General features: G+C 45.4%; 1 protein-coding gene across 1 annotated transcript; it reads left to right on the forward strand.

The window, feature by feature from the left end:
- Positions 1-1,020: 1,020 nt before the first annotated feature.
- On the forward strand, positions 1,021-2,804 carry LOC135362317 (protein TsetseEP-like). Its single transcript, XM_064576424.1, has 2 exons — positions 1,021-1,092; positions 2,010-2,804. The coding sequence occupies exons 1-2, from the start codon at positions 1,021-1,023 to the stop codon at positions 2,802-2,804; spliced, it is 867 nt and encodes a 288-aa protein (XP_064432494.1).
- The last annotated feature ends 24,429 nt before the right edge of the window (positions 2,805-27,233 follow it).

The raw sequence follows: 27,233 nt of genomic DNA on the forward strand, positions 1-27,233 counted from the left end.
GAGATTCTGTATTGTCACTAATGCTTTTTTCAAGCCTAGTTATTGACTTTATGATTGCTATCCTGAATTCTATCTCTGACATCCTGCTTATGTCCATATCCATTAGTTCTGTGGCAGAGGACATTGTCTGTGGTTCTTTGTTGGGAGTTCCTCCTCCTAGTCATTCTGTTGAGGGATGGTTGAGCGAATGGACAGAGTCCAAAATAGCAACCGCGACCCAAGCAAAATGCACCTTAGAAAAAAATCCCAAGTGGTCAAAAGCTACCACAGCTATGTAACCAAAGTCAAGATGACCCAAAGCAATAAAAAAAGGGGAAGGCAGGGAGGGATATTACAATTTCTTAGGGTGGACAAAGCAGGGTGATCTGCCTGTTCCTGCTTGATTTTTGGTCTGTGTGTTAGAGGACACTATATCCCCAAATTGCAAAGAGATCAGAACTTCTATATACATATCAAGATAAAATTGAGTAGAGTGAAAAACGGGCTAGTATGGGGCATAAATCTAAGAACATAGATGAGAAAAAAATAAAAGAAGCAACTTAAAAACATAGGTTGGGTGGTGCCTGGGTGGCTCAGTTCATTAAACGGCTGCCTTTGGCTCAGGTCATGATCCCAGGGTCTTGGCATCGAGTCCCATGTTGGGCTCCCTGCTCAGCAGGGAGTCTGCTTCTCCCTCTCCCTCTGCCTCCCCTCTTGCTCTCTCAATCTCTCTCAAATAAATAAATAAAACAAAACAAACCCATAGGTTGGGAAATAGAACCTATTTGGAATGGGAACAGGGTAAAAAAAAAAAAAAGGAAAAAAAAAGAAGAAAAAAAAAAAGAAAAGAAAGAAAGAATAAGAAAAGAAACTAAAAAACAAATGTAACATTTTAGCCTGAAGTATAAACGAGTCATGAGGGAACACCTAGAGCTCCCTGTATTATTTTCCCCTGGTGCTGTTTTTAACACTTCTCATGATGATGTAAGATGATAAAATGCCTACGTGATGGTATGAAGTGAGGTGGATGATGTGGTGGGTATGGGGATGCAGCGTAAAGGCTGCTATGACCTTCTGACACCACCTGAGGAGACCATCTGCTTCCAGATGGAGGTTGGCCACAGGTAGGTGAACCATGCAAGCCACCAGAAAACCGGGGTGTGGGGTAGTGGGGGTTGCCTCGGCTGTGGCGCCCACCTGTGGATGCACTCCGCATCTGAGAGCTCAGCCTCTGCACCCGTAGGACATATTCTGAGAATATGTGGGTCTAGAAAAGGCATTACCAGTTAAACATTTGTAAATATCGTGATACTTCACTGGTTTTCATCCCAGCGTGGTGGGCAGTTCGTTCACCTGCAGGGGAAGGAAGAAAGGAATCACAGGGAGCCCAAGGCTTGTGTTTGGACAATGTGTTTATTTAGGGGCTTTTCATGGTCTGCAGCAGACCCTGGCAGACAGAGAACAGAGCTGTGGAGGAAGGCTCAGGGAAGAGGAGAGATGGTTTGGGTCCCAGGCAGCTCCAGAGCTGGGGCGTCACTGCCTCCTGGGAGTCCCACACCAGCCTCAGCTCAGGTATTACAAGTGGAGAAGACAGGTGGTGGGAATGGGAGGTAGGTCTCGGATGGTAACAGCATGAACCTAGTCCTAACCAAATTCAGTGGGGGAAGTGGTGGGTGTTTAGAGGCTTAGAGCCCAAGGAGCTGAGATACAAGTGCAGCAGACAAGGAGGAAGGGCCTTCTAGAAGGTGAGTGGGGAGGGGCTCCAGGATAGATAAAAGAACAGGATCTGGTGAGCTGGGACTCTGGGCCCAAAGTTTCAGGTCACTCCTTTCTGATGAAGATGGACAAGGATTTGGGCTCCAGGGATATGGAATGTCTCATTGGTCATGGCCAGGGGACCTCAGATTGGAGCTACCTGGGGTCTGTGGTCAGAACCTCAGATCTTGTACTGGCAGCAAATGGGGACACAGCAGCTGGACTGGGAGCAGCAGGGCTTACAGCAGCTGGACTGACAGCAGGATGACCCACAGCTTGAAGAACAGCAGCAGGGTTTGCAGCAGCTGGACTGGGAGCAGCAGGGGACACAGCAGCTGGACTGGGAGCAACCACAGGAGCCACGGGAGCCACAGCCCCCCTTGCAGCCCCCACAGGAGCCACAGCTGGAGCAGGTGCAGGCTGGCACACAGCAGCAGACGGGCACACAGCAGCCAGAGCCACGGCCCCCACAGCCGGAGCCGCAGTCCCCCTTGGAGACCCCACAGGAGCCACAGCCCCCCTTGGAGACCCCACAGGAGCCACAGCTGGAGCAGGTGCAGGCTGGCACACAGCAGCAGACGGGCACACAGCACCCGGAGCCACGGCCCCCACAGCCGGAGCCGCAGCCCCCCTTGGAGCCTCCACAGGAGCCACAGCCCCCCTTGGAGCCCCCACAGGAGCCACAGCCCCCCTTGGAGACCCCACAGGAGCCACAGCCCCCCTTGGAGACCCCACAGGAGCCACAGCCCCCCTTGGAGACCCCACAGGAGCCACAGCTGGAGCAGGTGCAGGCGGGCACACAGCAGCAGACGGGCACACAGCAGCCGGAACCACAGCCCCCACAGCCGGAGCCGCAGCCCCCCTTGGAGACCCCACAGGAGCCACAGCCCCCCTTGGAGACCCCACAGGAGCCACAGCCCCCCTTGGAGACCCCACAGGAGCCACAGCTGGAGCAGGTGCAGGCGGGCACACAGCAGCAGACGGGCACACAGCAGCCGGAACCACAGCCCCCACAGCCGGAGCCGCAGCCTCCGGAACAGCCACAGCTGCTCATGATTCTGGTGGGTTGAGGGTGGAGCAGGTCAGAGGAGCAGGTGCAGAGGACAGGTGTTCAGGTGTGGAGCCTCCTGGGCCGGGAGCCCTTTATATACCTGCCCAGAGATCAGGCTGATCACTTACTGACTTCCTACTTCCTGTTTGTGCCTTTTCTCCAGGGCACAATCAGTGTGTGTGTGTGTGTGTGTGTGTGTGTGTGTGTGTACGTGCTCCCATCCCTGGCCTGCCATTGGCTTTGATAGCCTCTTTTTCATGTTTCTAAATTTAACTTCTTCCCATTGTGTTTCATTGTTATTAATAGAAACTGATTTCTAGGATTTTTAGCTTTTCTTGAATTTTCAGAGAATGGAATATCTGCAATTCTTAGGGGCATGTGCTTCTCTCTGCCAGGCTGCACATGAAGGCCAGGCTTTCGCTTATCTGCAGGTGCCTGCGGGGCTAGTCCCCACCCTCCCCAGGAGGGTCTGTGAGCATGTAGCCCAGAGTGGAGGGGAGATGGGCCCTGCCCACCCCAATTCTCACCACCGCCTCCTGTAGAGATGACTTAGGAGAATCATAATTTCTTTCTTTTTAAATTTTTATTTAAATTCTAGCTAGTTAGCATACACAGCAATATTGGTTTCTCGAATGGAATTCAGTGATTCATCACTTACAACACCCAGTGCTCAACACAACAGGTGCCCTCCTTAATCCCTACCCCTCACCTCCCTCCATTCACCCTCCATCTGATCTCTATCACTAAGAATCTCTTATGGTTTGCTTCCTTCTCTCTCTCTTTTTTTCCTTCTCCTATGCTCATCTGTTTTGTTTATGTTCCACAGATGAATGAGATCATATGGTATTTGTCTTTTCTGACTTATTTTGCTTAGCATAATACCCTCTAGTTCCAACCGTGTCATTGCAAATGACAAGATTTAATTCTTTTTGATGGCTGCGTAATATTCCATTTTATATACATACCACATCTTCTTTATCCATTCATCTGTTGCTGGACACCTGGGATCTTACATAGTTTGCTCTTGTGGACACTGATGCCATAAACATCAGGGTGCAGCTGCCCCTTTGAATCTTTGAATGGATATTTTTGTATCCTTTGGGTAAAAACCTAGTAGTACAATTGCTAGGTCATAGGGTTGTTCTATTTTTAACTTTCTGAGGAAACTCCATACTGTCTTCCAGAGTGGCTGCACCAGCTTGCATTCCCACCAACAGTGCAAGAGGGTTTCCCTTTCTCTGCATCCTTGCCAAATCTGTTGTTTCCTCACTTATTAATTTTAGCCATTCTGACAGGTGTGAGGTGGTACCTCACTGTGTTTGATTTGTATTTCCCTGATGCCAAGTGATGTTGAGCATTTTTTCATGTGTCTGTTGGCCATGTGTATGTCTTCTTTGGAGAAATGACTGTTCATGTCTTCTGGCCATATCTTTTCTTTTTTTTCTTTCCTTATGTTATATCTCTGCCCATTTCTTAACTGGATTATTCGTGTTTTGGGTATTGAGTTGTATTGGTTCTTTATAGATTTTGGATACTAACCCTTCATCAGGTATGTCATTTGCAAATATCTTCTCCCATTCTGTAGGTTGTCTTTTGGTTTTGTTGACTGTTTCCTTCGCTGTGCAGAAGCTTTTTATCTTAAAGTCCCAATAGTTCATTTTTGCTTTTGTTTCCCTTGCCTCTGGAGACATGTCTAGCAAGAAGTTGCTACAGCCAATATCAAAGAGTTTACTGCCTGTGTTCTCCTCTAGGATTTTGATGGATTCTTGTCTCACATTTAGGTCTTTCATCCATGTTGAGTTTATCTTTGTGTATGGTATGAGAACGTGGTCCAGTTTCATTCTTCTGCATGTGGCTGTCCAATTTTCCCAACACCACCATTTGTTGAAGAGACTGTCTTTTTTCCATTGGATATTCTTTCCTGCTTTGTCAAAGGTTAGTTGACCATAGAGTTGAGGGTGCATTTCCAGGTTCTCTATTCTGTTCCATTGATCTATGTGTCTGTTTTTGTGCCAGTACCATGCTGTCTTGGTGACTACCACTTTGTAATAGAGCTTGAAGTCTGGAATCGTGATGCCACCAGCTTTGGTTTTCTTTTTCAACATTCCTTTGGCTATTTGGGGTCTTTTCTGGTTCCATTCAAATTTTAGGATTGTTTGTTCCAACTCTGTGAGAAATGCTATTTGTATATTGATAGGGCTTGTTAAAATGTCTGTACTATCCAAAGCAATCTACATTTAATGCAATCCCTATCAAAATACCAGGAGAATGATAATTTCTAAATAAGATATCTGATTGACTTATTGTTGTTTTAGAGTAATTTTTTTTTTTTTTTTACCATTTTACCCATACAATTCGGTGACACTAAGTATGTTAATGATGTTTGTGATCATTGCCCCCCTCTGTTTCTGGATGTCTTTCATCACCTCAGACAGAAATTCTGTCCCCATTAAGCAATAATTCCCCATTTCCCCCTCTCCCCAGCTGTGGTAGCTTCTAGTCTACTTTCCACCTCTAGGAATTTGCCCATTCTAGATATTTCACACCCATGAAATAATACAGTGTTTGTCCTTTTGTGACTGGCTTAATTCACTCAGCATGTTGTGTTCAGGGCTCATCCACAGCGTAGCAGGTGTCCGAGCCCCATTCCTCTTCATGGCCGAATAACATTCCACATGTGGATAGACCACATTTTTTACCTGTTACCCGTTGATGGACACTTTGGTGGTTTCCACATTTGGCTGTTGTGCACACTGCCACTGTGACTATGGGTGTACAAGTGTCTCTGCTCTGCGCTCGCTTCCTTTGGGTAAATACCTAGGAGCAGAATTGCTGAGTCATATGGTAATTCTATATTTAACTGTTGGAGGAACTGCCCAGCTGTTTCCACAGTGACTGCCCCATTTTACTTCCCACGAACCGTGCACAAGGGTTCCAAATCCTCCTCTCCAACACTTATTCTTATTCTTTCTTTTTTTAATTGTAACTGCCATTGCAGGTGCGAGGTGGCATCTCATTGTGGTTCTGATTTTGTTTCCCTGATGGCTAAGGATATTGAGCATCTCTTCATACACTTATTGGCCATTGATTGGCCATTCGTGTGTCTTCTTTGGAGACATGTATAGTCAAGTCTTTTACCTATTTTTAATTGGGTTGTTTTTTTGTTGTTCAGTTGTAGGAGATCTTTATATATTCTGGATGTTAAATGCTTATCTGAGATATGATATGCAAATATTTTCTTCCTTTCTGTGGGTTATCTTTTCACTTTCTTGGTAGTGTCCTTTGCCTACATAAAATAGTTTTCTTCTGAGTTTTATAGTGTTAGCTCCTACATTTAGGTCTTTGATCCATTTCAAATTAATTTTTGTATACGGTATGAGGTGGGAGTCCAACTTCACTCTCTTGCCTGTGGATGCCCAGTTGTCCCAGCACCATTTGCTGAGACCATCATTTCCCCACTGAGTGGTCTTGGCACTCTTGCTGAAGACCAACTGGCCATACATGTGAGGAGAGGGTTTGTTTTCTGGGCTGTGTATTCTCTTCCACTGGTCTATAAGCCTGTCCTGTGCCAGCATCACGCTGCTTTGATTACTGCAGTGTGCAGTAAATTTTAAGATAAAGAAGTGTGAGCCCTTGAACTTTGTTCTTTGTCAAGATGATTGGGCTATTTAGTGGTGGCAGGAGTCTCTCGAAATTCCTTGCATATATTAAGATGGATTTTCTACTTGACAAAAAAGGTATTTTTTTTTTTAAATGGAACATATTAAGGAGGGCACATGTTGGGATGAGCATTGGGTGTTACATGCAATTGATGAATTGTGGGACACTGCAGCAAAAACTTATGGTGTACTATATGCTGGCTAACTGAACATAATAAAAAAAAGAAAAAAAAGAAACGTATTTATTTTGTTCTCATAAGAAGTTGACTGTCATTTGCCGGAAGCAGTATAACTATAGCTCTCCTGGTCTGCAGTGCCTTCGATGGGACCTCCTCAGGTGTGGCAGTCGATGAGCAGGTGGCTGAGATGTGAGTCCTTAGAGGTCCTGGGCACAGGATTCGGAAGTGTCATCGGCAGCTTCAGTTTAGAAGCCTGTTGAAGGTGACTGTCCGGCTGGGACCCAGGCAGGCAGGGGGCAGGCGCTGGCAGGAGGCAGGTTGCGAGGTCCTAGGCGATTCCACGGCAAGGGGGCAGCAGCAGCAGTGCTGGTGCCTGGGGAGGAGTCGTCAGTCCCCAGCAGAGCTTCCAAGCCAGGACCCTAGGTAGAGCTCACACGCAGAGGAATCCTGACAAAGGTCCGAGGCTCAAAGTGGGGAGGGGCCTTAGGAGACTTTGCATGGTCTGGGTGGAAAGTGATACCACCGACTTAAGGCCGGGTTCACAGCTGCCTCCTGCCTGGGCTGCCCACGGGCTTGTTCTCATTTCTGCCTGGCATCATCCACGAGTCTTGTCGTAGTTGAAGTCCCTTCATTTTCAGTTTTGCATAGGTTTACATCATACGACTACAGTGGCACTTACTTGTCAGTTCTACTTTTGGTGGGCCCTTGGGTGGTTTCCAGCTTGGGTCTGCGATGAGAAGCTGCACTGTCCGCGCTCTCCATAAGCCTCTCGGTCCACACGCACCTGCCCTCTGGCCCTGCCCCGCAGCGTGACTGTGAGTCACAGGGCATGCGTGTGTGGACGTGTAGTGGACAGCGCCGAACGGCCTCCAGAGCGCTGGTATCCATCATGCTCTCGCCTGTTCCTGAGACTAACTCTTGCTGCACTTGGCTCTGTTGGGGTTGCAGTTTGGGCCATTCTAGTGCTCCCACGGATACCCAGTGCAGCTTTAATGCGTCCTTTCCTGGTTACTAATGAGGTTAGTCTCTCTTGGATGTCTTCCTGCTGGTTCCCCCCAGAAAGGCTTTCTCCCGTGTTCCAGTCTTAGCTTTTGACTTACACAGTCCTCACCGTGGAGGACTCAGAGCCAGCGGGATGATGGAGACTCTGTCTCAACCTGGCGCTGTGTGGGGCCGGGGGGACAGCCGTGCTTCTGGCCAGCAGCCACGAGAAAGGCCACGCTGCAAGCCACGTGTCCTCACACACTCACTTGGCTGATGGTGGTCGTCAGTGAACGATGCCAGCTCAGTGCCACGGTCCAGAGGGGTGTCCAGCCTTGCTGAGAGCACATCAGTCCCATGTGTGAGCCCTCCCTGACACCCTCTGCCTTCTCGGGGACTGGCTCTGTCTTTGCGTCACCTGCCGGGGCGCTTGGCCTGAGCCACTGTAGTCCCTGCAATGATTTTCCGAGCTTTGAGTGGAAGATGGATTGGGTCTCACAAAAGGTTTCAGAGTCCTCTTGAAAAGTATCCTGACTCTTCTTTGGTGTTGCCGATGCCAACAGGTGCTTAGAGGGGCAGAGTCATCCCGAAACTGAATGTTGGGGTGTGGTCTCTGCCGAGGACTGCAGACAAGTGATTTCCCCTGTGGTTTCTAGCACCAGGCTTGGCACGAGCTATTTCCCCATGTGGGACTAAGAACAGCGCCTGCATGCTTTATTTTCGTATTATGCTTTGCTTTGGATTCGAGTGTGAAAATGTGCCTGTCTCAAAGGTTCACAGCTCACGGAACTTTTGTACTTGTGTAAGCAGCGCCCACTTCCCAATGAGGAATGTTCGTGGTGTCTCACCTCTGTGCACTTGTTAAAGTTTATTAATTTTTAATGTTAAACATACGATTATTAAACAATACCCACCTCATCCATCTGTCTGGCACACATGGTTGTGATCACATTCTATGTAACATTTCATCTCCTGGCTTCTTTCCGTTACGTAGTAACAAAACCACATTCCCAGGCTATAAAGAACCCACAGGCATTTATATGGGCTACCTGGAGTCTTTCACTCCTGAATATATCCAGTATATTTTACATTACACAGACAGGCATCAGTCTTTCAATTTTAGGTGGTTCCTAATCCCATCCTCGTCTAGATAATTTTGTGGTAACCAACTTTGTTCACAAAATCTATGAGTATCCAGTGTCCTTTCTCTGGGATAAGCTCAGAAGTTTATGCACTGAACAAAAGGGTCCCCATGCACTGAACCAGTGCACCCTGGTTTCTACCACAGCTGTAAGAATGAGGCTTGTTCTTGGAGAATCTGTTTATTTAGAAGCTTCACAAAGTTCACAGTCAAATTTATCAGACCAAGCATCAGGATGAGCTGGTGTCAGGGGAGATGCCCAGGGAGAAGGGGCAGGGTGTGTGGTGGATCTGGGCAGCCCCAGCTCCAGGGATCAGTGCCAGTCGAGGTGGGGAGGACGGCTGAGCAGGAAGAGGTCAGGAAGGTGGGATGGCTAGGACAGCGCTGGGACCCAGTCAGTGCATGAGAGGTGGGTTTTCTGGGGCTTAGTCACCCGAGAGCCTGCAGATGGCAAAGTTGAACTGGCAAGGAGGAAGTTTCTTTTGGTCACGAGTGTAGTAGCGAATCCCTGCATGGATCAGAATAGGGAGACCCCCCTCTCCATCAGGAAATGTGGAACAGGATCTCTGGTCCTGAAGATTCAGTCTGCATCACTCCTGAAGGGCATGGACACACAACTGTGTGTTGGGAGTATGGGATGAGTCACCACTCATGGTCAGGAGCCTGGATTGGCTGGAGCCACCTGAGCCTCTGGTCACATCTCAGATCTTGCGCTGGTAGCAGATGGGGACACAGCAGCTGGACTGGGAGCAGCAGGGTTTGCCGCAGCTGGACTGGGAGCAGCCATAGGAGCCACAGGAACCACAGTCCCCCTTGCAGCCCCCACAGGAGCCACAGCTGGAGCAGGTGCAGGCTGGCACACAGCAGCAGACGGGCACACAGCAGCCGGAACCACAGCCCCCACAGCCGGAGCCGCAGCCCCCCTTGGAGACCCCACAGGAGCCACAGCCCCCCTTGGAGACCCCACAGGAGCCACAGCCCCCCTTGGAGACCCCACAGGAGCCACAGCCCCCCTTGGAGACCCCACAGGAGCCACAGCTGGAGCAGGTGCAGGCTGGCACACAGCAGCACATGGGCACACAGCAGCCGGAACCACAGCCCCCACAGCTGGAGCCATGGCCCCCACAGCCGGAGCCGCAGCCTCCGGAACAGCCACAGCAGCCCATGATTCTGGTGGGTTGAGGGTGGAGCAGGTCAGAGGAGCAGGTGCAGAGGACAGGTGTTCAGGTGTGGAGCCTCCTGGGCCGGGAGCCCTTTATACACCTGCCAGGGTCAGGTGTGATGTTGGGCACATGGTCACTTCCTGGTTCTTGTTGTGTTATTTAGGATCTTCCTCCATGTTTTCCTCTAGACCTCAGCCCCTCGTGTAAAGTCCATGTGCATTAGCTGCTATTGGTTACTCACTGGGACCCAGCCCCTCACAGAATCCATGTCTAGGCTTGAGGGAGTGCCCCCTCTCCCCACCACCCAAAGGTTCAGCCCAGTCCCTTTAGCTACAGAGTCTCACTTGATTAAAAATGGTTTATTTTAGCTGTACAAAGAGTATATACAATGATACATCAAAAAACATGTAAAGATGCCCAAGTTATGAAAATATTAGAAAAATAGATGAAGCCCTCTCCATGCATCTTCCCATATTGTTTCCCTCCCACCCTAGATAAATTCCTGAATTTGGAATGTATCATCCCCACGCAGTCTTTACATTCTTACTAAACATATTATGTGTGCTCTTTAAACATTATTTTGCATGCTTTATACTTCGTGTAGTAATTGGTAATGCACTACTTTTCTCCTTCTGAAAACTGCTTTTGCAAAAACAGTGGTTCTGTTAAAGAGATTTCTTTAGGTGGTTTGTATGGCTCTAGTTAACCCATTTTCTCCCTGAAGCTACAACCACTGACTTACCCCTTTACCCGTTGATGGACATTTTGTTTCCTTTCTGTTGCACTTTGACAGCATACTGGAAGTTTCTTGCCTAAAGCTCCTCCTGCGTTTTGGAGTGGAAGGCCTTGGGCTGGGGGGCTCTTCACCCTGAGCATGGCTGGGAGTCCCTGTTCCTCACCCGCACTTGTCATTGTCAACTCCAATGCATGCCAGATGAAACAGTGTGTTATTGTGGTTTAATCTTGCATTCCTTTTCACCACAAATAATTAGAAAATCTAGTGGGAAATAAGTTGTTTAAAAGGTCAACAAAATCTTATGTATCTAAGAACTAATCAATAAAGAATGCCTGAGACCTCTATGGGGAAAATATAAAAATCTTTTTCTTTCTTTCTTCCTTCCTTCCTTCCTCCCTCTCTCCCTCATTCTTTCTTTCTTTCTTTCTTTCTTTCTTTCTTTCTTTCTTTCTTTCTTTCTTCTTCTTTCTCTCTTTTCTTTCTTTCTCTCTTTTCTTTCTTTCTTTCTTTCTTTCTTTCTTTCTTTCTTTCTTTCTTTCTTTCTTTCTTTCTTTCTTTCTTTCTTTCTTTCTTTTTCTTTCTTTCTTTCTTTCTTAAGAGCCCAAGAGAATTGGATAAATGGAGAAATATACCATGTTCATGGATGGACAGACAGCATTATAAAACATTAGGTTCCCCATATTAGTCCATGTATTCCATGCAATTCCAGTTGGAATCCCAGAAGATTTAATTTTGGAATTTCTCCCACAGATCTAAAATTTATGTGCAAAGTTCATGAATAACAGAGACAATTGTGAATAATAAGCAAAAGGGGTTTGTCGGCCAGATATTATTAAATATATAATAAAATTATAATAAAGTCTTATCTATTAAAAGTTTGCTACTAGCCCAGGAACAGATAAATAGATGAAGATACAGAACAGGAACCCGTAAAGGCCCCATGTATTTGGGAACTTTACTTTTTAAGAAACTGAATGGGGAAGGTGGCTCACCCGATACAGAAAATTAAAATTAGATGCTAATGTCACACCTCCTAAAATACAGATGGATTTAAGGTCTAAAAGTATATGTAAAAGTGAAGGGGATAGGAGCGTAGGAGATAGTATCTGCTGGAGGTTATGGTTATTATGCTTGGGGTAGGAACGGAAATCTTAAATACGATCCCAGAGCATAAATAATAGGAGAGTGGTGGATTTAACTGCATCAGAATTACATATATGTGTTCAGTGGCGGTCACTGTGGAACAACATAAAAAGATGGTTTGACTTTCGGGAGAAGATACTTGCTGTTTATAACCACTAAGGGGTTAATGTCTAGACTGTACTAGGAACTGCAAACCACCAGGGAATGGACAGAGACTGGGAAGTGAGCACTCACACATGGCCAGTAAGAACCCAAAGAGATCTTCACCCTGATTTTCATCAGAGGAAAACAAATTATTATTATTTTATATCTTATTTACTTATTTGACAGAGAGATAGAGTCAGAGAGCACGAGTTGGAGGGGGGAGCAGAAGGAGAGGGAGAAGCAGACACCCAGTTGAGCAGGGAGCTGGATGTGGGACTTGATGCCAGGACCCTGGGATCATGACCTGAGCTGAAGGCAGACGCTGAACTGACTGAGCCACCCAGGCGCCTCCAGAGGAAAGCAAATTAAAACAAAACACCACTGTATTGTTGAAGGGAGGGAAAACTCTGGCAGCATTTAGTGGTATGGGGTATATCTGTTCCTTATGACAGTGGATTGACCCCCCCCCCCATAGGTACCCCAGAGGAATGCTCATACAACCTGGTGGCATTTAGTGAGATGGAGTATACATGTACCTTTGGCATGCAGATTTCACCCAGAGAAACACTGATACAGATGCTAAGGGGGAAGGATATTAATCACGGTGTATTCTTTCTTAACAAAGAGCTCCCTAAAGGGCAATGGACTCCCACAACATGGGGTATGTATACAGTGGAATACCCTTTAGTGGCCAGAAATAATGTATTTTTATGTAGCAAAAGAAATCAATCTCAGATTTGCTAAAAAAAAAAGTGAGAAACAGAACAAGCTTAATAACACTCATGAATATAAATAAACATACATGCTGGAAAAATACTACATATTTGTCATGACTGTATGCACACATATGGAAACACACTTACAGAAGGTGAAAGAGAAGGATGTGGGGTGGGGGACAGGTGTCTGTGGGTGTGGAGGGTGGCGGGGTTGGGCTGAGGATGAAGGAGAAAATGTAAATAATAAAGCAGAGAGAACCCATTAACTGATGACCATGATCTATAACGTTCTCCGCGCATGTTGAGGCTTCATGGCCAGCTTTTGTTAATTTTTGTGACTGCTCTGAGTGCACTTAGAAGAGTGGACATTGTATCGTTGGTGGTACAACACTTGATATGAATCATATTGGGTCAGTTTGTTAATTTGGGGGTTCATATCCCCCACACCTGCCCCATGTTTCTTGTTGCTTGTGTGGAGAAGCAACCTCAGAGCCTTCCACTCTGATTATGGTTTGGTCCACTTCATCCCGCAGTTTGTCCCAGTCTGCTTTACTTTCTTCTTTTAGGCTGTTTCACTATGTACACACAAATTTTAAATGGTGAAAACTCTTAGTTTATGGAAATGATACTCGTTTTCTCTCATAACTCTTTTGGGGTTTTATTTCTGCTTTGCCAGCTATTGATACAGCTTTGTTTGCATGCATGTCTTTCCCCATTCTTTTATTTTTAAACTTTCTCTATCCTATGGTTAAATGTGGCTTTTGAATTAGCATGTAATTTGATTTAAAAAAAAATCTAGTCTAGGAATCTTTATGTTTAAGGTAGCATATTTTTGCCCATTTCTATTTAGTGTAATTTCTGACACATTCGGGTTTAAATCTACACTTTCTCTTGTATTTAATATAGAACAAGCCTGTCTTTCTTTCCTCTCCTTCTTCACACCCCTTCAAGTTGATTTCATCGTGTGACTGTCCCACACAGCTTCCTTTCTCCCCAAGGACCCTGCTTACATGCAGAATCTTCTTTACCTGTCTTCAGTATTCATCACTTTCTCTTGAATCCTTTTTATCTCGTTCGTTTCTTTTTGGCCTTAAAATGTGTTGTTCTCATTCGCTGTGTGTTTCCTTCATTTTAGTCTTGATTTCTGGAGTGATTTTCCTTTGATCTCTCATTTTCCTGTGAGGGGTGTCACCTCATCCAAACATTCTATTCTGACTTACACTGTTCGTTTGTCTTGTATACGTTGTGTACGTTCCTCTGGTTGTTTAGTAGCTTGTTTTGAAATAGTAGGCTACTTGTTGGTTTGTCAGGTAGCATTTCTTTCTGTTGCCTGTCTCTTGCCCTAAGGACTCACCAAAGGCCCCTGCGGCCCCTCCCCACCACACTGGGGAAAGCCCTGCAGGTTCAGGTGCTGAACTCAAGGTATGTGCCATACTTTCTGACATACAGTTGTGGCACTTCTGAGGCTGTCCTGTCTTCAGGTCTGTCACATGTCCCTTTGCCTCCTTTTGCCTTCTCTTGCAGAGATGCTGATACCACAGAGGACTTGTGGCTCTTGTGAATTTGCACTTTGGGGTTCACCTGATTTTGTTATAAATTTCAACCACGGAGCTTTAGTTTTTCTGTCTATCTGCCTGGTCTCTTTTTATGTGGGGATGTAGGAATATACAGACGAGCCCCCAGTGCATCCACTTTTCTAAAATTCCCCTACTGAAATTTTGACCCAAATACCTTAAACCATATATTCTTTTGCCATCACAAAGCAAACAATAACCCTATTCCATGGTGAGATGAGACGTCTGGTCCACCACCTTTCTGTCCTCTCCTCGCCTCCCAAATATGCTTGAAAAAATCTGATATTTTACCTCTGGATTAATTAGTCTTTTTCTCTTACATCATATCTCTTTTATCTCAAGGATCCTTTCTTCAGGGGCATACTGGATTTCTTCACCCCATTATCCACGTCATTTAGGTATTGCCGTACGTTTTATTGGAATTCACCGCTCACCAGTGTTTCTGGCCCCTGTGTTTTCAGGCAGTGTTTATTTGGCTGGAGAACATCCTCAGGTAACTTTTGCCCCCTCCTCCCTAGAAATGGTATAGTTTCTAAAACCGCGCCTATGTCAGCTGTTCGAATAGTCTCAACGCACATGTCAGTGTGAAACAACTTCTCGTTCCCCCAAATGTGCCAGGCTGATCTCGCCTCTCCTGGGGCAGACTGCTCTCTCACGGCGATGTGAGCAGGGCTGTAGCTTTCTGGTGACTCCAGTTTAAAGCCTAAAATCCTAATTTTGTATTTGAATCAAAGGTGGACTGTAGCTCGTGGGGAAGGGGCATCCTGATGCTTTCCGTCTCCTCTCCCTGACCTTGGCCTGGTCTGGGTCCTCCCAAGGACCAGCATTCTCCATGGGACCTGAGAGGAGAGGGGAGGGGAAGGTCGTGCATCTCTTACTCACCTGGGCACACACATCTAGTCCCTGCTCAGAGGGTTGTCAGCACCCAGCACCTGCTACCCGTCTGTACCTCCCATGGCAGACACCCATGCCCACTTCCCTGGGGCTGAGCCCTCTTATCCTGGGAGCAGAGAGGGTGAAGATGTCAGGCGGCCATTGGGAACATAGGAGTCAATGGATGGTTCTTCGTGAATGTGCCAGCATAGTTGGCGGATCCAAAAGGCCATTTACAAGGAAGTTGCTAATTTGTCACCATATAGGAAAAAGGTTGAAAAGGAAAAATTGCATGAAGTATACAGTTGGCTTACAGAGACAAGAGAAGTTTTATTAAAGGGAAATACAATTGTTACTGTTTTAAACAGATGAAGTTAGAGGCAACAGAAAGGAAGGAAACTCTTGCAGGGAGGGGAGGGTCACAGGCGAGTAGGAAGTGGCCCGGTAGGATCCAGCATCCCGATGGCTAAGAAGCCAGATTAAAACAGTCTTGGTTTTCCCTCAGAAACCTGGACCTGGCTTTGCATCTCAGCCAGCTCCCACACAAGGCGGAAGGGCCTATTGTAGCTGCCAGCAGGCACCTGCTTCTAAGCAGAGGCATCTATAGAAAATACACTTCTGAGTGAGTCAGGTCCCAGAGGTAGAGATGAGCCAAGGAAGGAGTATGGATAAGGAGAAGGTTGTGGATACCTCAGGAGAGGATGTGTGAAAGGAGCTCATTCAGGGAAAACACAAGAATACAGGTTTTGCCTAACATTGAGAAAGAAACCTAAGGTCTGGGTTCAGAGCTTTAGATCTTGCGCTGGCAGCAGATGGGGACACAGCAGCTGGACTGGGAGCAGCAGGGGACACAGCAGCTGGTCTGGGAGCAGCCATAGGAGCCACAGGAGCCGCAGCCCCCCTTGGAGACCCCACAGGGGCCACAGCTGGAGCAGGTGCAGGCTGGCACACAGCAGCAGACGGGCACACAGCAGCCGGAACCACAGCCCCCACAGCCGGAGCCGCAGTCTCCGGAACAGCCACAGCTGCCCATGATTCTGGTGGGTTGAGGGTGGAGCAGGTCAGAGGAGCAGGTGCGGAGGACAGGTGTTCAGGCGTGGAGCCTCCTGGGCCGGGAGCCCTTGCTATACCTGCCCAGGTGTCCGCTGAGATGCTGAGCACATGGTCCCTTCCACGTTTTTGTCGCCTTCCCTGGCCCTTTGTTCCTTGTGTTCTCCTCCTCAGCGGCTTACTCTCTCACCTGCCTTGTGTTATTTTGGTCGAGTTGCATCCGGCCTCGGGCAGAGCTTTGTTTTTGCACCCGCAACACCTGAGCCTTCCTCATGGCTCTTGGGCAATCTCCCAGGATCATGAACGTGTGCACCCCCCCACCCCACCGTCCCACGCGCTGTCTCAGTGGGTCCTGGGTTGCAGCCCCTCCCCCTCCCTCTTCCGCCAGCGGGACCCCAGATGAGGCCTTGGGGCCCTGAGTGGAGTTCTCCCCAAACCTGTGCTGTGCTCGGGAGAGCTGGGCTCTGTGAATCGTGGATGCACGTGGAGGACGGCTGGAGTGTGAAGCCCCAGGGCTTGTTGAGAGGTGATGGGTGTGCTACTTGTGAATGCCCACGGCAGCTGGGCCGTTGGGGCTTCTCCTGAGCCGCGCAGCGCAGGGGGCCAGTGGTTGTGCGTCCCGCTGGAGACCTCATGGTCAAGGGCTGGGATGGGGTTGCTGGGGCGGCGCCCCGTGACCGCAGACTGGTGGGAGGGGGCTGTGCCCCAGGCTGGGGCGCACCTGAGAAGGGTGGATGCTTACACCTGGTTAGCAGGGATCACTCATCGACCTGGAAAGCTGCCAGGTGACCGCAATGAAGTTATCAGCCACCTGCGAACGCCACACCAGGATGGCGGCGGGGAGCTGAAGGATTTCTTCTTGTTTTTCCTGCACCAACCTGTTCGCTCTAACTCTGCCCCTAAGGCTGAGAACGCGGGTGGTGGATGTGGCTTCTTCTGGGAGAGGACTCCCACACCTGTGTTTGGGGGTTTGGCCAAGTTGATGAGGTTGGTCAATAGAAAATTCTTTTTGGGCAGGGCAGAGAGAGAGCGAGAGAGCGCAGGTGTGGGTGGGGGGTGGAGGGCCAGAGGGAGAGGGAGAGAGAGAATCCCAAGCAGGTTCTACGTTCAGCACAGAGCCTGAATCGGGCTGGATCTCACGACCCCGAGATCAGGACCTGAGCCGAAACCAAGAGTCCCACGCTTAACCCACTAAGCCACCCAGGAGTCCCTCAACAGAAAATTCTTTGAGGAGGCAAGGCTAGTAAAACAATATTTGGAAAGGCATTCCACGTTGGGGGAAGAGCAAGTGCAAAGGCCGTGACGCAAGGAAGGGGCTCCGGGTGTCTGGGGGCGGGCGTTTACCCACTTCAGGCTCCATAGGTGGGAAGCGGAGACCTTGTGGGCGGGAGCAGGGGAGGTCTCTCTGGATGAACCTCACAACGAGGTCTCCGGAAGGTTTGTGCTGAAGGAGCGTCTCCCTCCTGCTCTGCTAAGCTCATCAGGTGCCAAACTGGGGGGGGGGGGGGGCGGGGGGGGGCAGGGAGGAAAGCATCACACCTCCCAGTATATGGAAAAATAGGGAAGAAAGGAAAACTGAATAAGCCTTTGAGTCCCAGCCCTAAGAAATGTGCCTGCCGAAGCCCCGGCGCCCCCGGCCTCACTGTGGGAATTTGTTTTTACACAGAAGAGCCTCCATCAGGCATTTGCATCTGGTCGGACCCCTGCTCGGTGTCGTTACCGAGAGCCCCAGTAAAGAAGCTGAAGAATGTACCATGTTGTTCCGTCCCGCCGAGCAGTTTATGTGCAGAGAGGGATTATGTTCCTTGAATGTTTTGTAAAAGTTGTTTTGAAATGTCTGGGCTTGGTATTATTTTTGGGAGGGCACACAATCTAGAGTATTAGTATTTTACTTACTGGATTTTATTTTTTAAATTGGATTTTTCAGTGTTTATCCCGGGGGATATGGGGATTCCTTGCCCAAAGGCTTTGCAGGGGGGGGCACATCCTGGGGCCCTGGGATGCGGGCCACCTGTCGTCCGCCCGACCTTTACCAGGCCAGCCACCAGGGGGCGCTTGTCCTGCAGAAGCACCACTCTTGCTTATGGAGCCTTTGGCCTCATTTTATTTTATATTTTATTTTTTTATTTTTATTTTTTTTACTCTATATATTTATTTATTTTTTATTCTTATGTTAATCCCCATACATTACATCATTAGTTCTAGATGAAGTGTTCCATGATTCATTGTTTGTGCATAACACCCAGTCCTTTGGCCTCATTTTAAACATAAACTCTTGATTTTAAGAAGATCTGTGTGCTTCCTCTGATTTTGGAGCCCAACTTAGGAAGGGTGTGTACTTATTTCAGTTAATAATTAGAATGAGAAACAAAATCACAATAGATTAGACATTTAAAGAAGCTGGCAAAGACCACACACGTGACCAAATCTAGGAAAATAACATGCTTTTATTGAATTGATGGCCTGAACTCCCCTCCCGACCCCAGGCTACTTTCTTCCACTATATTTTTTGGCCAGGAACTTTTTGGTCACTCTTCATACGGCAACAATTTTATAAATCTATTTTCTAAAGAGAGAATAGAAAGATATCTTAGCTCGGATGCTCGCGATTTGTTTTTTTGATTGTTGGTTTTGAAAATTTCTTTTAGCCTCATGGTATTGTCATGTCAATTATTAGGTTTGTTGTTAAATCTGGGAAGATGTCAAACGTTTTCACACGCGTGCTGCAAACCTTCGGGGGGCCAGCATTTCTTTTTTTGTGCAGCGTTGTGCTTGATTTTACGTTCTCTTAAGATCAGTTACATCCATCCGCGGGTTGTGATTACATATCCTGCTGGCGGTGGCCGGTTGCGTGCTCTACAGCGTCTTTGGCTGCCCAGTATTTTCATGTCAAATCAGCAGGAGGCTGAAATCTTTTCTAAAGTATTTATGATTTGCTATTGTACATTAATTGGATGATCAAATAATTCATGAGCCTTGATTACTTCTGTTTGAAATGTATCTCCTCTTCGTAATGGATTCTGCTGTTGGTGTGACATGAGAAAATTTTGCTGTAGTTTGTGTTTCCGTTCAGAGTAATTTATAGCTTATTTTATCATGCTTATTTCCCATTCTGTTAATCTTTATGAGGTCTCTTTTAGTTCCTTAATAAATACATGTAAAGATGATAGAATAAAGTTTGCTTTATTTATGTTCTATCCAGGATCCTGTGCTTTCTTACTTTTTAATTGAAATATTCAATAACATATTTCCAAACTGCCGTTCAAGAGACAAATTTGTACTTCAACTTTTGCGTACACTTTTTGTACGTTGTTTGTGTTCAGATTTCTCTTCTGAATTCTTGAAAATATATTTTAGAGTTCTTAAAATATTGAACCCGTGCTGCAAGGCTGGAGCAGCCTTGTATTGGGCAGGTCATCTTGTTCCCTTTAGATTCTTTACAGAAAAATGCCAGTTGCCGTGTGAGTTAAATGTATTCCAGTTATGGATGGAAGACCTGTAGCAAGATGGGAAGGAGGTGCCTTTAGGGAGTCTGCAGGCAGCTGTGTTCTGCTGTGACTAGGGCCATGAGCTGTACATGGCACGGTGTTTAGCACGTGCACTTGTGTTTTTGAGGACAGACAGCAGTTCCTGTGCAAGCTTCTCTGACCAAAAGCAAATGCTATCCAACGGCTGCTATGAGCATCGACAAATTGTTTCACTTTGTTGAAGAAAATAGCAGGTAATGGTTTTCAGTTGGTGGAAATGTTTAATTTTGCTTACCAGGTTTTCTATTGTAGCAGCAATGCCCAGTACTTGCCACCTGCTCAAGCTCACCATTCACCATTTCCAGAGGAGAACTTAGGACAGTGGAAAAGTACTCGGTATCTGGTTTATTTTATCATCACTTCATTTTGTACACATCCTTACTTGTTTGGGTGGGATGTTTATAAACTCTTTTGGATAAATTCGTCACATTTGTTTTTACATTTTGACATCTTTTTAAGGACTCATGCAAAAATGGGTCCAGGTCAGTAATGTGGTTAATTTTGATCAATGCTCCATGTGTCTTTGAGAGAAGAATATATGTCACCTACCTGTTGGGAACTGTGTTCTATACATATTCAGGAGGTGAATCTTTTTAATTAGACTATTCAAATTTTCTGTAATTGTACTGATAATATTTTATATTTTCTCCTAATTACCAAGAGAGGTTTGTTAAAAATATCTTATTATAATGGTTAGGTTTATCCATTTCTCCTTATAATCCTTCCATTTTTGTTTTATGTATTTTGAGTGTGTATTGGTAGATGCATTCATGTTTGGGAATGTTATATCTGCCTCGTGAGTTTGTCCTTTGATCATGAATTGCTTTTAATATTTGAGAGTAATGGCTAAAAGAATATTTTAGCATCATTTGGCATGTTTTGGAGCCCTCTGCTTGTATTTGGGAAATTCTTCAGTGATAGTTCTCAGTAGAGGCCAAGCTATCTCCCAGGATAAAAGGCAGAATGGCCAATTTTCTCTCTTGACCTTCTGTTCATGAGGGCAGGGACATATGACCAAGGCTTGTTCATTTGGAACAACCTGCCCGGACCCTGACTCAAAGACTGGCAGTGTAAAAGGTGGTGTTGGTGGTACTGTCCGGTACCCAGGGCTGGTCCTGGACCCAGTGAGGGCTGTGTGGATGTGTCCAGCAAGGACAGCAGCTGTTTCCACACTAACTGTGGTTTTGGTAGTGGCTCTTCTCACCTCTCAGCCTCCCATGTTCTAAGACTGCTGTTAGGGAAGGCAATGTTGTGGGTGCTCAACGTCATGTCCGTAACACCCAGAAACATTTTCCCTAACATACGACTGAAAACCCCTGACCAAATCCACAGAAATAAATTATAAACTTTTTAAAAAAGCCTGGCGTTCTCAGGGCACCTGAGTGGCTCAGTCGTTAAGTGTCTGCCTTTGGCTCAGGTCGTGATCCCGGAGTCCTGGGATTGAGCCCCGTGTCGGGCTCCCTGCTCGGCGGGAAGCCTGCTTCTCCCTCTCCCACTCCCCCTGCTTGTGTTCCCTCTCTTGCTGTGTCTCTCTCTGTCAAATAAATAAATAAAATCTTAAAAAAAAATAAATAAAAAAGCCTGGCATTCTCAGTGGGGTTAGGAAGAAAGAAAGATAAACTAGATTAATACAATGGAGGACATTAAAGAAAGGGAGGGTAAAGAAAAAGCATGGTGAGTGGAAGGCATCAAAGAAAAAAAAAAAAAAAAGGCAAAAGCAATCCAGCCAGGTATATCCACAATTCCAATAAAAAAGAATTGATCTCATAATTTCCAAGATAAATTTTCAGGGTTTTTAAAATCTGTTAAGAGAATAGTTGTAAAATGTAATGACACAGGAATGTTGAAAATAAATAGGAAAATATACAGCAGGAACATATTAGCCAAAAAGACCTGAGTATATTTATGCTTCAGTGTCAGATAAAGTAGACTTTTAAGGCAAAATTTCACAGGAGGGAGGCTGGGAGTGAGGAGAGAGAAACAGGAGATGGTGAATATGTCTTTCAAAGGATGTCCTGGTAAGTTGAGAAGGGAAGTGAGGCAATAGTCTGAGAGAGAAGTGGAGTCAAGAGTTTAAGATGTGAAGAATAACATCATGTTTTTTCTTTTTAATTGTGGCAACAATTAAGCACAAAACTTAAAATTTGCCATCTTCACCATTTTTAAGCCTATAGTTAGTAGTATTAAGTGCATTCATGTTGTACCACCATCACCACCATCCACCTCCGGAACTTTCCCATGCCAAGTTATTTTATGAATAATAATGACAGAGTGCTGTAGGTGATGCAGGTGAGTGGGGAAAAGTCTTGGAGAGACGCCCTTGGATGGACAAGAAGGGACAAGTCGGGCTGGAGCTGGCCTTAGGTAGGAGCAGGGACTGTTCATCTGCTGTCACAGGAGGGTGGGCCAGGTGATGGGCACAGAAGCTATGGGAAGTAGATGTGGGGGCACAAAGCTATGGCGGTCCTCTTCTAAGGGTTCAATTTTCTTGGTGAAATAGGAAGCAAGGTAGTCAGTTGAGAGCAAGGATGGGGGAGAAGTCATAAATAATACTCAATTCCTACTCTACACAAATGTAGAAGAATCTGTGTGGCATGTCCACAGTGTTAGAAGCTATTCATTACATGGGCATTAGCTTTCTAAACAACCACAGAAAATCAGGATTCTAAAATCACAGACTCTACCACTCCAGATCTTTTTCCACTATGGGCCAACTTATCTTAGCAAGAATAAATAGAGGTTAAAACATTACTAAGGTAAAGCAATTCTAATTCTGAATTAGGGTCTATTGACTCAAGCTTATTGATCCTACTTACCAATTGAAGAATCTTTTTGTACACATTTTTTTTGATTTTGCAAAGATTTTTATTTTTCACTTCTTAAAAATTAGTTTCAGAGGTAGAACTTAGTGATTCATCAGTTGCATATAACACCCAGTGCTTATTACATCAAGTACCCTCCTTAATGCCCATCATCCAATTATCCCTTCTGACCACCCACTCCCCTCCAGCAACTCTGAGTTTGTTTCCTAGAGCTAAGAGTCTCTTATGGTTTGCCTTCCTCCCAATTTTTTTTTTATTTTTTAAAAGATTTTATTTATTTATTTGAGACAGAGAGAATGAGAGAGAGAGAGCACATGAGAGGGGGGAGGGTCAGAGGGAGAAGCAGGCTCCCTGCCGAGCAGGGAGCCCGATGCAGGACTCGATCCAGGGACTCCAGGATCATGACCTGAGCCGAAAGCAGTCGCTTAACCAACTGAGCCACCCAGGCGCCTGCCTTCCTCCCAATTTTCATCTTATTTTTCCTTCCCTTCCCCTACGTTCATTTGTTTTTTTTCTTAAATTCCACATGTGAGTGAAATCATACGATATTTGTTTTTCTCTGATTGACTTATTTCGCTTAGCATAATACCCTCCAGTTCCATCCATGTCGTTGCAAATGGCAAGATCTCATTCCTTTTGATGGCTGCATAATATTCCATTGTATATATATACCACATCTTCTTTATCCATTCATCTGTCAATGGACATCAGGGCTCTTCCCATAGCTTGGCTATTGTGCACATTGCTGCTATAAACATTGGGGTGCAGTTGCCCCTTTGAATCACTATGTTTGTATCCTTTAAATAAATAGTGAGTAGTGCAATTTCTGGGTCATAGGGTAGTTCTATTTTCAACTTTTTGAGGAATCTCCCCACTGTTTTCCACAGTGGCTGTACCAGTTTGCATTCCCACCAACAGTGTAAGAGGGTTCCCCTTTCTCCACATCCTCACCAACATCTGTTGTTTCATGAGTTGTTAATTTTAGCCATTCTGACAGGTGTGAGGTGGCATCTCATTGTGGTTTTGATTTGTATTTCCCTGAATCCGATTGATGTTGGGCATTTTTTTCATGTGTCTGTTGGCCATTTCTATGTCTTCTTTGGAGAAATGTCTGTTTATGTTTTCTGCGCATTTCTTGACTGTATTTTTTTGTTTTTTGGGGTATTGAGTTTGATAAGTTCTTCATAGGTCTTGGATACTAGCCCTTTATCTGATAAGACAATTGCAAATATCTTCTCCCATTTTGTAGGTTGCCTTTTAGTTTTGTTGTCTGTTTTCTTTGTGTGCAAAAGCTTTTTATTTTGATGAGGTCCCAATAGTTCATTTTTGCTTTTTTAAAAATTTTTTATTGTTATGTTAATCACCATACATTACATCATTAGTTTTTGATGTAGTGCTCCATGATTCATTGTTTGTGTGTAACACCCAGTGCTCCGTGCAGAACGTGCCCTCTTTTTTTTTTTTTTAAAGATTTTATTTATTTGAGAGAGAGAGAATGAGTGAGAGAGAGCACACATGAGAAAGGGGAGGGTCAGAGGGAGAAGCAGATTCCCTGATGAGCACAGAGCCCGATGCGGGACTCTATCCCGGGACTCCAGGATCATGATCTGAGCCGAAGGCAGTCACTTAACCAACTGAGACACCCAGGCATCCCAGAACGTGCCCTCTTTAATACCCATCACCAGGCTAACCCATCCTCCCACCCCCCTCCCCTCTAGAACCCTCAGTTTGTTTTTCAAAGTCCATTGTCTCTCATGGTTCATCTCCCCCTCCGATTTCCCCCCATTCATTCTTCCCCTCCTGCTATCTTCTTCTTCTTCTTCTTCTTTTTTTTTTTTTTTAACATATATTGTATTATTTGTTTCAGAGGTACAGATCTGTGATTCAACAGTCTTGCACAATTCACAGCACTCACCATAGCACATACCCTCCCCAATGTCTATCACCCAGCCGCCCCATCCATCCCACCCCCCACCACTCCAGCAACCCTCAGTTTGTTTCCTGAGATTAAGAATTCCTCATATCAATGAGGTCATATGATACATGTCTTTCTCTGATTGACTTATTTCGCTCAGCATAACACCCTCCATTCCATCCACATCGTTGCAAATGGCAAGATCTCATTCCTTTTGATGGCTGCATAATATTCCATTATATATATATACCACATCTTCTTTATCCATTCATCTGTCAATGGACATCTTGGCTCTTTCACAGTTTGGCTATTGTGGACATTGCTGCTATAAACATCGGGGTGCACATACCTCTTCGGATCCCTACATTTGTATCTTTGGGGTAAATGCCCAGTAGTGCAATTGCTGGGTCGTAGGGTAGCTCTATTTTCAATTTTTTGAGGAACCTCCATACTGTTTTCCAGAGTGGCTGCACCAGCTTGCATTCCCACCAACAGTGTAGGAGGGTTCCCCTTTCTCTGCATCCCCACCAACATCTGTTGTTTCCTGACTTATTAATTTTAGCCATTCTGACTGGTGTGAGGTGATAACTCATTGAGGTTTTGATTTGGATTTCCCTGATGCTGAGCGATGTTGAACACTTTTTCATGTGTCTGTTGGCCATTTGGATGTCTTCTTCGGAAAAATGTCTGTTCGTGTCTTCTGCCCATTTCTTGATTGGATCATTTGTTCTTTGCGTGTTGAGTTTAAGAAGTTCTTTATAGATTTTGGGTACTAGCCCTTTATCTGATATGCCATTTGCAAATATCTTCTCTCATTCTGTCGGTTGTCTTTTGGTTTTGTTGACTGTTTCTTTTCTTTCTTTCTTTCTTTTTTTTTTTTTTAAAGATTTTATTTATTTATTTGACAGAGAGAGACACAGCGAGAGAGGGAACACAAGCAGAGGGAGAGGGAGAAGCAGGCTTCTTGCCGAACAGGAAGCCCGATGCGGGGCTTGATCCCAGGACCCTGGGATCATGACCTGAGCCGAAGGCAGACGCTTAATGACTGAGCCACCCAGGCGCCCCAACTGTTTCTTGTGCTGTGCAAAAGCTTTTTATCTTGATGAAGTCCCAATAGTTCATTTTTGCCCTTGCTTCCCTTGCCTTTGGTGATGTTTCTAGGAAGAAGTTGCTGTGGCTGAGGTCAAAGAGGTTGCTGCCTGTGTTCTCCTTTAGGATTTTGATGGACTTCTGTCTCATATTTAGGTCTTTCAACCATTTGGAGACTATTTTTGTGTGTGGTGTAAGGAAATGGTCCAGTTTCATTCTTCTGCATGTGGCTGTCCAATTTTCCCAACACCATTTGTTGAAGAGACTGTCGTTTTTCCATTGGACATTCTTTCCTGCTTTATTGAAGATTAGTTGACCATAGAGTTGAGGGTCCATTTCTGGGCTCTCTATTCTGTTCCATTGATCTATGTGTCTGTTTTTGTGCCAGTACCATACTGTCTTGATGATGACAGCTTTGTAATAGAGCTGGAAGTCCGGAATTGTGATGCCACCAGCTTTGCTTTTCTTTTTCAACATTCCTCTGGCTATTTGGGGTCTTTTCTGGTTCCATACAAATTATAGGATTATTTGTTCCATTTCTTTGAAAAAACTGGATGGTATTTTGATGGGGATTGCATTGAATGTGTAGATTGCTCTAGGTAGCATTGACATCTTCACAATATTTGTTCTTCTAATCCATGAGCATGGAACATTTTTCCGTTTCTTTGTGTCTTCCTCAATTTCTTTCATGAGTATTTTATAGTTTTCTGAGTACAGATCCTTTGCCTCTTTGGTTAGATTTATTCCTAGGTATCTTATGGTTTTGGGTGCAGTTGTAAATGGGATTGACTCCTTAATTTCTCTGTCTTCTGTCTTGTTGTTGGTGTATAGGAATGCCACTGATTTCTGTGCATTGATTTTATATCCTGCCACTTTACTGAATTCCTGTATGAGTTCTAGCAGTTTTGGGGTGGAGTCTTTTGGGTTTTCCACATAAAGTATCATATCCTCTGCAAAGAGTGAGAGTTTGACTTCTTCTTTGCTGATTTGGGTGCCTTTTATTTCTTTTGTTGTCTGAGTGCTGTGGCTAGGACTTCTAATACTATGTTGAATAGCAGTGGTGATAGTGGACATCCCTGCTGTGTTCCTGACCTTAGGGGGAAAGCTCTGTTTTTCCCCATTGAGAATGATATTCGCTGTGGGTTTTTCATAGATGGCTTTTATGATATTGAGGTATGTATCCTCTATCCCTATATTCTGAAGAGTTTTGATCAAAAAAGGATGCTGTACTTTGTCAAATGCTTTTTCTACATCTATTGAGAGGATCATATGATTCTTATTCTTTCTTTTGTTAATGTATTGTATCACGTTGATTGATTTGTGGATGTTGAACCAACCTTGCAGCCCAGGGATAAATCCCACTTGGTTGTGGTGAATAATCCTTTTAATGTACTGTTGGATCCTATTGGCTAGTATTTTGGTGAGAATTTTTGCATCCATGTTCATCAAGGATATGGGTCTGTAATTCTCCTTTTTGATGGGGTCTTTGTCTGATTTTGGGATCAAGGTAATGGTGGCCTCATAAAATGAGTTTGGAAGTTTTCCTTCCATTTCTATTTTTTGAAACAGTTTCAGAAAAATAGGTATTAATTCTTCTTTAAATGTTTGGTAGAATTCCCCTGGGAAGCCATCTGGCCCTGGGCTTTTGTTTTTTGGGAGATTTTTGATGACTGCTTCAATTTCCTTAGTGGTTGTAGGTCTGTTCAGGTTTTCTATTTCTTCCTGGTTCAGTTTTG

The sequence above is a fragment of the Mirounga angustirostris genome, unplaced genomic scaffold (genome assembly GCF_029215605.1).
Source record: "Mirounga angustirostris isolate CCGP_5_RB_7025 unplaced genomic scaffold, mMirAng1.0.hap1 SCAF_13, whole genome shotgun sequence".
NCBI lineage: Eukaryota > Metazoa > Chordata > Mammalia > Carnivora > Phocidae > Mirounga > Mirounga angustirostris.